This window comes from Dermacentor andersoni, chromosome 11 (assembly GCF_023375885.2).
Source record: "Dermacentor andersoni chromosome 11, qqDerAnde1_hic_scaffold, whole genome shotgun sequence".
Lineage (NCBI taxonomy): Eukaryota > Metazoa > Arthropoda > Arachnida > Ixodida > Ixodidae > Dermacentor > Dermacentor andersoni.
This window is the reverse complement of record NC_092824.1, coordinates 12,707,976-12,720,815: the sequence shown is the minus strand read 5'-3', so window position 1 is coordinate 12,720,815 and position 12,840 is coordinate 12,707,976. Positions and strand designations below refer to the sequence as shown.

Here is a 12,840-nt window from a genome sequence, read left to right as displayed (position 1 = left end):
AAAGAACTTTTATAACTTTCAATCATGTTTTTCTCAGCTTCATATTTTTGGCCAAACATGGCTTTTATGCACGACATTTGATGTACTTATTGTGGTCCAATCAAGACCAAATTTGGTGTGCATCATCTTTAAGATGTGTAGAATGCACTTATTTAGGTTCTAGTGCAACCAGTTTATTTTTAAGAATGGAAATGTTCAATACCCTTGGGTACTAGTCACTGAAAACGAAGCATCAGATATGAAATTTTCTCAAAATGTTGCCTATGAAGGGAATCGCATTATCTTGGTTATCGGCAGTCACTGGAGTGTTAGGGACAAGAAATGCCATCTTGTACTGCTATATCATGCCAACTGCTAGGTCCAGTAGCTGCACAAACATGCACTGTTTCTCACTTATGCATGGCACTTAGGACATGAAAGCATCGAGCTATCCTAAATCTTAACAGATTTGTAATGAGGATATCAAGCTATATAAGTGGTACAATTTTCATTTGCCTAGCAATAATATTTAAAAAGAAAGGTTTCTGAGGAGCGTCTCCCCTTAATATGCCAGTTTTCGCAGCCAACAACTGCACACTTCTTCACTCGACCACTCCATACTTTGCAGCATGAATGAAACCCACCGCGTTAGCGAAAACCTAGTTGCATTTCCGACAGCTGATCGCACAAAAATAGAGCAGAAGAGGCAAAGGATTCGCTTCCGTGCGCTCTCACTGAGGCAACGTGCGGTACCCCACCGAAAGTGCCATCTCGTTTCCCTAGAGCAAACTGCTTCATGAAAAGGGTCAACAAACATGCATAAGCACCGCCAACGCTCGCTGCAGGAACAAGAGCTGCGCTTTAAAAGGCACTCGCAAAACGCACCTCGACCTACTGCAACGTTGGTCTCCACTGTACTCGCATAGCTGCACCGGCTGCACGCTGCTGAGCCCCACTATACGTATAGGTGGCGTCCAAACACATATCTCAGCGATGCTTTCCTTTGAATAACAGCCACGAATCTCAAAGGCTATGCGTTTTGGTACTGCCAGCGCAGATAAACGTCACAGCCACCATGTTTTAGACATTACCTGGTGCCGCTTCTCGGCAGAACATAAAACGTGATAAAAGAAAGAAAAAGAAGAGAGCACCGCATCCACGTTTCTGTCTTAACAGTCTTGAGAGAGGGAGAGAACCAACCTCCAACAGAGGCGTTGGCCATGCCTGGCCTGGCAAAAATGTATATCGCTCCAGTCGTGCCTCAACAAAGGGCCGCAGACGGAAAAAGCAAAGTGGCGCGGCCCGCGCAGCGATGCCAGCGTTGCCAACGTGCTTCCGTGCACTGGCACTCTCCCCATCCACTATGGTGCGGAGTTCAAATCATTGGTGGCGGTGGAGATTTTAATTGAATTAGCGGGATGCGCTACATGTTGCTTTCAATAAATTGTTGGATGGACCGCGGTGCCTTCTTCGAATTATCTAAAATTTTGCATTAATGAGTTGGGAATTAGTGAGCGCTTACTGTATTGCTGTAACCAAGTGCAAAACATTTAAAAAATTGAAATAGACAGCATGTTCACGACTACTCTCCCGTGGGAAATTTACACCAGCAGCGAAGTAGAATACCACTGGGTTACTGCTATACTCGCTCTGTGTTTGTCTGGTTGAGTGCTGTGCCACCAGATGAACTCCAGCAACCTTTCCCCGAGCGTTTTAACAATACGCAGCATCACATGCAGACATGTATTCAATAAACCAGTGGCAGTGGACATTCCCAGCATCTCCTGTAGTGATCACTGCACTGTCACACGTAAAACTTCAAATTTTAAGATCACTATTTTCACTGCATAGTTACTTCTGGGGCACTCAGTAGTGGGCGGTTTCAGCAACCCCTTCAGTTTGCCTGCTTGACAGCAGGACAGTGCCACTTCCTTTTTTTTTTTTTGTAACTGAAAAAATTCAATTGTGGATCACTCACCTCCAACTTCAGGGCTGTCTTGTCGTAGGCGTTAGGGACCCGAGCTTGTTTCACCCTGGCCCTGGCAGGCAGCTTCCTCTGCAAGTGGATACCGGAAAATGAGACAGTCGTCAGGCTGACTGAGCTCGCCACCACACTGTGGCACCATGCCAACTCGAACTATGGAAAGCTGAACGGCTGAGGTGTTGTTATAAAAAAGAAAATTGCCAGAAAGGCAAGGTGGTTGAAAGCAGTGGAGTGTAAACATTTGAATATTCAATTTGAATTGTTTAGTATTCGATTCGAAAGGCACATTCACTATTATAAATATTCAAACCCCCAAAAATTGCTGTTCTAAGTTTTTTGAGTCAGCTTTGAAGAATACAGACTGTATTGAGGGGAAGTGTTTGTGCAGTGCAGTGAAGCATATCAAAAGTACGAAGGGGGCACTACCATGGGGCCCCTTCCTCTTGGTGCTTATGGCTACCAGAGGACTTTAGCTCAAGTACCCACTTCCCTGCCTTTTCATGCATCTGGACAACACCAGCCACAAGGTGGAAACCTCTGTGTCTGCTGGTATTCTGGTTAAGTGCTTAAAAAACGTGGTTTCTGAACCACAAATCCGACCAAGTAACAAGCCTGGCAATGTTTCTAAACATTCGTTCTAAAGTAGCTCAGTATCACCAGAATGCTTCGATGGCAAAGTGGATTAAAAACATGGCTTTAAAAGAAGCAAGGAAAACTTCAACACCAAGGAACCCAGATATGTCCTTAACAACGAATGCCACAAGCACAGGTTGAAAGATATGTGAATGATTAAATTTCGAGCCAAAATGGTGATGCGTGTGAGTGACATGATGCCCACTGTTGGCTTGGCTTGCAAAGAGATATCTGCCAGTACCAGCCATGTCTAGGGAGCAGCCCTTTTCGGTGTCTGAAGGAATTGTGATATGCAGGATGATGTCACTACTCTCCAAACATGTTGAGCAGATATTGTTCCTTCATGACAACATTAAACAACTGCAGTTATGTATGATACATTCAAGCAAAAGCGTTGCACTAGAAAATTTTGTTGCACACAAAGTGTAATTTTCCTGTGTGCTATTTCCTGTGGTGACCTTTTTTCCTTACCTCTGGTTGGTGAAAAATATTTTATTCTTGCAAAACCAATAGCATTCGCATTTGAAAAATATTCAATTTGCACTTCTTTATTGCTGTTCGAATTCGCTTCGAAATTGAAAATTTGATATTTTCACATCCCTAACTGAAAGATATAGCAAAGCAGTAAACATGTTGCGTGCAGAAGAGAGACCAGAAAGAAGAACATGGTCAAATATGAAGCACTACATTGTTGTCCATCCTCTTCGGCATCTCTTCCATGCAAATGTTTGCTTTTGAAGATCAGCAACTAGCCCAACGCCAAGTTGCTATGTCACAGCAATATATTATACCAATGTCACACGTACACTTCTGCGATCGGAGCTGATCTGGATTAAGCTCGATCTGGATGTGTTGGCTGCTAGACGGACACTATTGGATCATGATTGCAATCCGATTATCGCTATCCATGATTCACGATCATGTTTCTTGATTGCGATCGTAGGCTGACTGACGTCTGCGCTCTCTAGCGCAGTATTCTGAAAACGCTAAAAACAAAAAGTGGATGCAGCTCAATAAAAATACGCTTAAGGACATTTTTGTCAGCAATACAGTTGACGACCGATAATCCAAACTCCACGGGAAACATTAACAAGTCCGAACTATTGAATGTCCACAAAACAAATGCATTTGAAAAAGATAACTTTAATTACGTTTTAAGGTCCCTGTGTAAGGAATAAGTGGTCGATTCATTGCATCACGCACTTCTGCTTATGTGCAACCAAGTCCACCTATATTTTTGACAGTTTTGTGTTATCTCTGTACACTGATGCAAGGACTGCAAAGGCTCCAGTCAGATCCGCATGTGAAGGCTCTGGAGCACATGGTACATCATTATCGTCTGCATTAAAAGTCGCAGTTTGACAGTGGAAGAACTTGCTCAATTGTTTCCTCGTCGTTCAGTTCAGCATATGACGACACCGCGCTGTCGTCGTCTGCAAAGTCTTCAAATGTAACGGCTGCAGGAATCGGCACACCGCAGCCTAGCAGGTCATCAATGATGTCTGCATTTGAGCTCATTGTGGTAGGCAGCAGTTCAGGCTCTTCATTTGTGGAGCAGGGCTCATTCGGACTGCGAGGCTAGCGTTGGTGCCATTTGACGTGGACAGACGAGAACTTCACGAGACAGATTTCTTGGAGCCAGCAGAGCGCTGTCTAGAACACATACTAAACAAACAAGCACAGCATGGCAGAATGCTGTCCGGAAGGCAAATTCAGCAAACAAGTGCAGGCCATATGCGGTGGTGCCGAAATGCGTAATGTGATGATCACGATTTTGATGCAACCACACAATTCAGGCAAAGCCTCCAAGATGGGCATTTGCAGTTAAGGGGAGACACGGGCCTCAAAACCGAAAATCGTGAAAAAAAATGCACTTTTAGGAACTACTTGTTTCGGCATCTGTAATGCCTAATATACACCGTATCAGTAAGTATAGTACGTGCGATGCAAGCGGAGTCGAGGGGCCTGACGTGCTCACCGGAAAAATGCGAATACCTACTGATCAAGCCCGGCAGAAGTAGATGTCCCAGGGGATTACCACGGAGAAGGTGCTTCCTTGAACTTAAGGTCGGAGAACTTACCATCCCGGAGCGCCCCAGTATCAAAATATTGGGGCTAGACTTTCAGAACACGCTGCGCTGCGGGCTCATGTTAAAGAAACTCCAGAGGGCGACCAACTACACACTACAGCTCATTCGCCGGGTGGCTAATCGGCACCACGGCATGGGCGAGGGCGATCTGCTTCGGCTTGTGCAGGCATACATAACCAGCAGAACCACGTACTCGACACCATATGTCAAACTCGCAGCCACGGACTTAGCCAAATTAAACACCATGATCCGACGACATACAAAGGCAGCCTTGGGCCTTCCGGACCACGCGGCCACCGCAAGGCTAGAGGCCTTAGGCATGCATAACACGATCGAGGAGCTCTTAGACGCTCACCACACAGCCCAAGTCCGTCGTCTCTCGCTAACCCCGGCTGGCCGCACAGTCCTCCGGAAGCTTAGTCTCGCGGCTATCCCCGAGGGGATAGAGTACATTACGATTGCGCGAAAGGTCAGGGGGCATATTTATGCCCCACCTCTACCCTGCAACCTGGACCCCGAGTTCCATCAGGGCCATCGGCAGGCCCGTAGTGAAGCCATTTGGTGACGCTACGGCTCGCAAGATGGAGTGCTCTACACAGACGCAGCCAGACACCCTCGGGGCGACCTCATGACCGCGGTGGTAGCGGATCACAACAGAGGACTGATAGAACATACAACAATCACGGCTGGCCGAGTGGTGGAAGCGGAGGAAACCACGATTGCCATGGCCATGCATGCGGAAGCGAATACCGTCATCAGCGACAGCAAGCAGGCCATCGGCAATTTCGTCCATGGTATAATTTGCAAACAGGCGTACCATGTCCTCACACGACGCCCCCTAAGCGGCTTGAAAACCCTCGTGTGGACCCCCGCTCACGCGGCTGTGCCCGGCAACGCGTCAGCTCACAGTTTGGCTCAAGATCTCGCGCGCCGAGCCTCGTCCGCGGATGCGGACGGCGTGAATGAGGAGGAGAGACACGAGGAACCCTGCGAGACCTATTATGAAATAGCTCATCGGTATCGCTTGAGGCGTCGCGCGCTGCCACCACCAGCCAAGCAACTCGACAAAACGCAAGCGGTCGCGTTTCGGCGACTTCAGACAAATACATACCCACACCCAAAATACATTAACAAAATCACAGGGGGCAGGGAAAGCAACAAATGTAGGCTCTGTTCAGAAACAGGAACACTAACACACATAATGTGGGAATGCACCTCGCTCCCATTCTCTCATCCCCCCGTCAGCAGCAAGACTGACTGGACAGCCTGGCTCAGTTCCGGGGACGTCGACCGACAACTTGAACTGGTGGACTGGGCGGAAAAGGCCAAGCAGGCCCAGGGCCTTACTTGAGCCCTAACCCTCAGCCACGTCCCTCTTTACCCTTCCCCCTTTCAATAAAGTTTATCACCACCACTACACCGTATCAAAACAATTTGCCCAAAAACGTGCCCTAAGTGTCTGAAAAAGATTATTTTGTCAGTGCGCATGGCGAGAAATGACCCCAAAATTTCGCAGACACACCGGTGGTCATGGAGCTATTGCTCGTCTTTCCCGCTGCTGAGCGCCGCCATCTTGGTATAGTTCTAAAGTTCCACCTTTCAGTTCACCGCATCCTTGCCGACGATAGCCGCATAGAAAAAGCGCAAATGTGAAAAAATCTCCGGCTTGTCTGACGAAGCTCATGATGCACGCAGCCCTCCTATTGGCTCAGTGTGCCAGTGCGCTGAGAGGCGCCTTCTGATTGGCTGTTGCTATGGCAATAGGCCTAGCAAACAAGCTCCTCTGCTAGGCCTGGCAGTGGGTCGCTTCAATAACTCCTGATCGTATTGCAAACGTAAGCAGCAAATCGACCCTCTCTAAAACAAAAAAGAAAACAAAACAAAAAAGTTTGAGATCGAATACGCGTCAATGAAAAGCGAAGCGCAAGCCATCTCTGCTTCCTATATATGGCAAGAAACAGGAGGCGGTTTGCCAAATACTCTGACATGCGGAGAAGTCCACAAGATCGCGCTGAAGTCACTGCGTCGCCCAATCTCATACTACATCGGCAATAGCGCAGCAGCGAAACTAGCCATTGCCCTTGTGGGAGATAAGTGAGTTTCTCTCCTCCGTACTCTTGGGACAAAGGAACGACAACACACAGTAGTGCAAACAGTCACAAGGGCATTTATTGCACCTTTCATACCATGCCTGCTAGCCGAGTTGATATCCCCAAAACATGCCGATGGGCGCGCGACAAATCTAGAAATCCGACTTACCGCGACCGCATTGCGAGCGAATATGTTCGCCCCATGCTGGATCCCAACGCCTGGTCGTCCGCGGGTACAGTCACGCCAACGGTGTCCAAGGCGGCCACGCGAGACGGTCTCGCAGAAGCATGGTCGGCGCGCGAGCGCGGTACGTCCGGCGCTGTTCGCCGACCCGCCGGGAAAGAGACAGCCCCTTGTACCTCGGCGCCCGAGTAACCCCGCCGCGGCGCGACGGTCGCGACATCTCTCGCACCGCGCTTGTACCACGCCGCGGGCGCCAGGCCACGCGAGCCGTGCGGGAAAACAGCATATCAGGGGATGCGCTATGCGGGAAAAACATCAGGGGACGCGCGAGAGTCGCGCATCCCCACACCCTTTGTCCTCGCGTGTAGGTTTACTTTGGAGACAGCAGGCAACGTGTCGACGTTCGTGCCTCTTGCACGTACCTACACAGGTTTGTGTAGGTGCATTCCAGATTTTGTTATGAGCCTATACGTGCGCCTAATGTCTACATCTGCGGGATAATTCTGCGGATTTAATTATATTGCAATTATTATTTCCCGGTTTTGAAGCTTGAAATTTATATTTTCCCAGATTTTTTTTTTAGATTTCTCAAGTACAGCTTTTCTAAGTCTCAAATTTTGGGATCAGCACTGCGTTCCTTCTACTCGTTAAAGCGTACCCGCTTAAACTTAGTTTCGTTTTAAAAGTAGTAAAGTCAAATCCCCGACTCAGCGGCCATTGAAGCTAATGTGTTTTGTAGCCGCATAAACCGTACCAGCTTATTGCGTACATATCGGTTAACATGTAGTGTTTCCACTTTTCGTTGAGTAAACACGGCGATGCGTCGTCTCCATCGGGCGGCCCAGCAGAACAACAAGCCTCCGAGATCGGAACAACGGCCTCCAAGCGCCCTGTGCGTTTGCGCGTGAAGCCACATCAATATCATTTTGCCGCCGTGCCTTAGAGCATTGTGGCGTTGTGCAACCAAGGACTCGAGTCATGCCAAAGCTCGGATAAAAATAGACGCCAGGTGCTCAGCATAGAAGAAAAATTAGACATTGTTCATGCCATGTTCGTGCTATCGAACGCGACACTAAGAAGTCGGCGCTGGCACGTGACAGGGATCTGCTGTTGACTACGTTGTGTGGCAATTGGAATGCAAAGTTGCTCGGCAGCACTGCTGCGACCACGAAGAGATGTCAGCTACGAAGTTTAACTTTTCGCCATCGTTGCCAAAGTGTCGACTAGCGACAGTGATGAGGACGACACAGAAAGCGACAGCACGGGCGATTCAGGCCCGACAGTGGCAGAAGCTGCGCGTTACATCCGCCTCACGAATGCAATCGTCATGACGAGAACAGCACGCCGCAATGAAAACGGAGGGGATTTCTGCAGTGCTACCGCGCGCGTGCACGGAGAATACGTAATGCCAACGAGGAATCTGCCATGTGAGTGTTTGCCGAGGAGAGGGGCTGGCTGAAAAGCTGGCTCGCAGCTTCAGTAAGTTTGAGGCCGCTGTCATCGCTGCTAGGCCATCGCGGCATCAAACGAAAATACAGTAAACTCTCAGTTGTAGGAACGTCAGTTTATCGAATATTTCAGAATAACGAACTTTTTAAAAATCCCCGGAAGTTTTCTTATAGATTCTATCCAAAAATGTTTCCCTTAAACGAATTTCGGAACAGTCAATTTTTCAGTTTAACGAACTCGCTCGGAGGGCCAAGGCTTATTTTTATGATCAAAACCGATGCGCGCCCTCATCAAACCGCCGCTCCAGCGGTATTGTAACGTCGCTGGCGCTACAGCGCCCCTGGGGCAAAGTGGCGGCGCGGAAAACGAACGGCAACGAGGCATGGTCTCCGAGATCGCCCGCACAAAACGAACAAGCATGCAATCTCGGAGGCCATGAACAAAGTAATATCGCTGGCTTAAAATGCCGCCAGAGCAAAGCGGCGCTCTGTCACACCACAAACCATGTGGTGTGTGACCGGCTAGTCGCGGCATGGTCGTCGTCGTCTTTCTTTCGAAGAAGAGGCAACTGCCGAGCCAGTTTCAAGCCCTATAACTCTAGCTGAGGTTGTAGGGTACTTTGGAAAGTTGAGAGACTTTTTGCCTCAACAGCAAGCTTTGCCAGAAGAAGTGTACAAAAACATTGACTCTTTGGACAGTTTTGTTACTTCTTGTGCTTTAAAAGTACAAGTGCAGAAGAAGATTACAGATTTTTTTCTAAGTGAGAAAGGCAGCATTATAACTGTTATGAACCTTGTACTTGTTGATAAATACGAATTCCATTTCACACATTTCTAACACTATGGATGTCATGTCTTTTGCTCCATGAATTGCACTTCAAACTTTTGACTCTGTACGCCATGTCATATGTTGGTCAAGTGACTATTCAGTTTGGTGAACTTTCAGTTAAGTGAACTACAGTCGAACCTCGATATAATGAACCTCAATTTAACGAAATTCTCGAAATAACGCACTTTTTATTTTCCCCCAATCTCTGCCCCATTGAAAACCATGTATTTTTTTCGCGATTTAACGAAGTCACTTTATAGTGTACTGCCGATTTAACGAAGTCCTCGCGCATCGCACGCACGTACCAGGAGCCTCCTTGACAGGCAGACGAAAATTTCAGCCGGGCATACAGCGATTTGCATGCGCCCTTTAATGCTCAAAATTTCCCGGCGCGCTTCAATACGTGGAGCAGAACGTGCCGCTGCGCCATCTATCGTGTACGTATGAAACCCACAGCGGACGCGCTCCTGTAGAGCTAACCGGAGTGCTTCAGAAGTTCCGGAACGCATCATGCTATGACGTCACCGGCCTGTTGGAACGGGAAAGCGCCAACCGGAAGTAAGTTTACGAACAGCGGTCGTTGGGCACGTTTTCTCAGTTGGTTACCATATTTACACGATGGTAATGTTGAATTCCAATGGCAGAGTCGGAGCAGCCGACGGACCCTGCGAGCGAGCACTCAACTCTAGCGTAGAGCAACACCTCCAGATCTGCGAGTGGAACACAACCTGCGCCACCAGGGCAAGGCGGAAGCGGAAGTTCTATCACCGAGTTACCCAGGATACCTTGCGTGTTCTCATTTCGTTCCGCTGTTTGCTCCCAGCACCGCCGCACAGGTCACTTGTCTCTTCAGCGCCGTTCACCTGTTGTTTTTTAAAAGTGCGGACTGGATATCTCGCCAAGCGTGCAACAGCTTTTGCTTCCTCGCGAGTTGTGACCGGTGGCGCCTCCCAGCAGACAAACGTGGTAAAGGAAATACGTCACGCAGAGTTCCGGTCCACTCCACCGATTTTGGCGGAGCATCTTTTTCTGCTCCACGGAGCGACTCCTGCTCTGAATCCCCTCCGACTCTCTCATTGGAACACCTTAATCCCGCCCTCACTCTGCCATTGGAACAAACTTGCTCGGAAACGAGCAGAAAAACTTGCTCCGACTTTGCCATTGGAATTCAACATAAGTCGACCACTTCTTTAAAATTTGAAAGTCTGAAGTTGGGGGGGTCGACTTACAATCGAAACCAAAACACGGCCCCGTCAAAAAAGCGAGACCAACCGGAGCTACAACGTAGTTACAATTTTGTTTGCTCTATGGGCCTACCCGTATTTTTTCGCTATCCCGCGTGTTTGTTCGCTTTTCAGAAGGGTTTTTCAACATTTTTTAGAGTTTTACAGTACATGCAACACTCATCGGGGGGGGGGGGTGTCGATAGTTGATGGAAGCGCCGCTGTTCACATTTGCGGCGGCACCCTCAGAACGGCGGCGCTTGCGGGGAGTATCGGTAGTTCATGGAAGAGCAGACACTGCTCGCGAGTTTCTCTGTTGAAAGGCATTGGCATTGGTTTGACGCGTTCCACTTGACTGCCGGCTACGTGCTACTTCTACGCTTCCCCAGTCATCATGAGTGCTCCAGGCCCACTAATCAATCGGCACTCGTTCACAGCAAGGTTCAAGAGGGCTGCCATCCTTTACGCCGAAGAAACAAATCACAAACGGGTGGTGTGAGAGTGGCGACTGCAGCGAAGCGAAATTTGCACCTGTGACGGCAAGTGAGAAGTTTCTCACGTGCTGAAGTATGGATGCTTTCCAGAGCCGTAGGCTAAGCTTGCGGCGTACGTCGCTGAAATGCAAGATCGGTCCCTGCCAGTGAAGTGCAACATGGTCATGACACAAGCCTGGACCTTCGCCTTAATTTTAAGGCCCTGCTCCGCCGTGAGTACAATGGCGGTGACGAAAGTATGGCATACACAACAGATGTCGACTCGTGGCAGCTCCTCTGCAATAAGGGAGGTGCTCCAAGTGACGCGACACTCGAGGACTTTGTCTTCAGCGATGCTTGCGCTGTGACAACTGAAGAGCTGGACGATGATGCAATAATCCAGAGCGTCACAGATACAGAAATGCAGGACGATGACTCGGACGAACTCCAGGCGGCAAGCAGCATAGAGCTCAGACTCTGCCCAGGCGGTGCAGTGGCAAAACCTGTCACCAGCGCCCCCACCGCAGCCGTGGCGCTGAGTAGTGCAAGGAGAGCTGGATGCAAGCGAAGGTGCATAGGCCACAATAGACCCTTCTCTTTCGTTTGTGTTGAGGCACGGTTTCCTAAAAATCAAGGACCTGGAAAGCTTCTTCCACCCATCCACGCTTCGGAAAGGAAGCTCAGCAGGACGAAGTATGTGTACAATATGAAATAAACTGAAGTGTTATTTCGGCGTGCCGCAACTCGCAAGTACAGAGAGCATCAGGTTTGTCTGTAGGCATATCAGCACAAAAATCTAAGCATTTCAAACTGGTTCATATTGAATATGTCCTGAACACAAGACTTAGGTATCTCCTATATTTTATGTATTTTATCTTAATGTTTTATCTCGCAATTATTTACAGAGAGTAAATCCTTTCATAGCCTTTTCCAAAGCAGCAAACAGAAAACGTTTTCCAAGTCAGCAAACAGCGTGCGATCATAACAAAGTAAGCTTCCTACAGTGCCTACGCACTGCATCTTTCTTTCTCTCAGGAGTTACAGCATCGCTCAGTACCTTAATTGGAACTTTTCGCAGACGCTTCGAGCAACAAGCGCGCACAAATAAATGTAAATAAACGCGACATTTTTTTTTCTTTCCACACGTGCGTTACTACGCAATTACTCATCCAGTGCTCCTACAGCAACTTTATTGCTCACATTTGAAAAAGGCAATCGAGCAGGCTCAGCACATCGCGAAGCGTGCTTGTTGTATCGGCGCAGGACATACAATATACCTAAAGTAGAAATGATCTCGCGATACAACAATGCTATAGAACAGGATTTTGAATTCATAAACGAACCAAAGTGTTTAGTTAAGCTGACCTGCCAAATCTCTCTGTTCCACTTGTTGAGTCACGCGGAGGCGGACGTCTGTTTAAAGGTGGAGATAATGATGGCACATAAGCAGGATGGTTTGCAACATTGTTTTTTCTGTTACCAACTAATTGGCAGCTGCAGATTCTTGAGTTTTCACTTGGTTACCACGGTCCTCTATCAGGGCTACACAACACAATTACAGAAAAACAAAATTGTCGCACTTTCTCATGCAAGCCGCTGTGTTGTGGGGAATGCAAGTAATCCAATTACCCAACACGTTGAACAGCCCATATCCAGCACTCTCTCCTTTCCCCTTCATACGATCGCGATGGAAATCGGTAAAACTGAACATTGTTGTTTTGTCCTTCATGTTCATGGCAATTTACAACACAATAGTAGCATCGATTGCGGCATTCCTTCGTAGCGCGACGATCTATCGCGGTTGCCGTCGTTTCCGCCATCAGTCTGAAGAGTGAGCCAGCAAGCGCTTTATGGCAGTTCAGCGACGCGTCCGACTAGCGTAGAAATTCATAGCTCTCTGTCTGGGT

General features: G+C 48.3%; 1 protein-coding gene across 1 annotated transcript in view; it reads right to left on the bottom strand.

The window, feature by feature from the left end:
* Positions 1–12,840, bottom strand: part of Crk (Crk proto-oncogene, adaptor protein) — a 77,379-nt gene that overhangs the window by 20,630 nt on the left and 43,909 nt on the right. Inside the window, exon 7 of the mRNA XM_050167751.3 lies at positions 1,958–2,035. Coding sequence (XP_050023708.1) covers positions 1,958–2,035 — 78 coding nt within the window. The remainder of the gene's footprint in view (positions 1–1,957; positions 2,036–12,840) is intronic.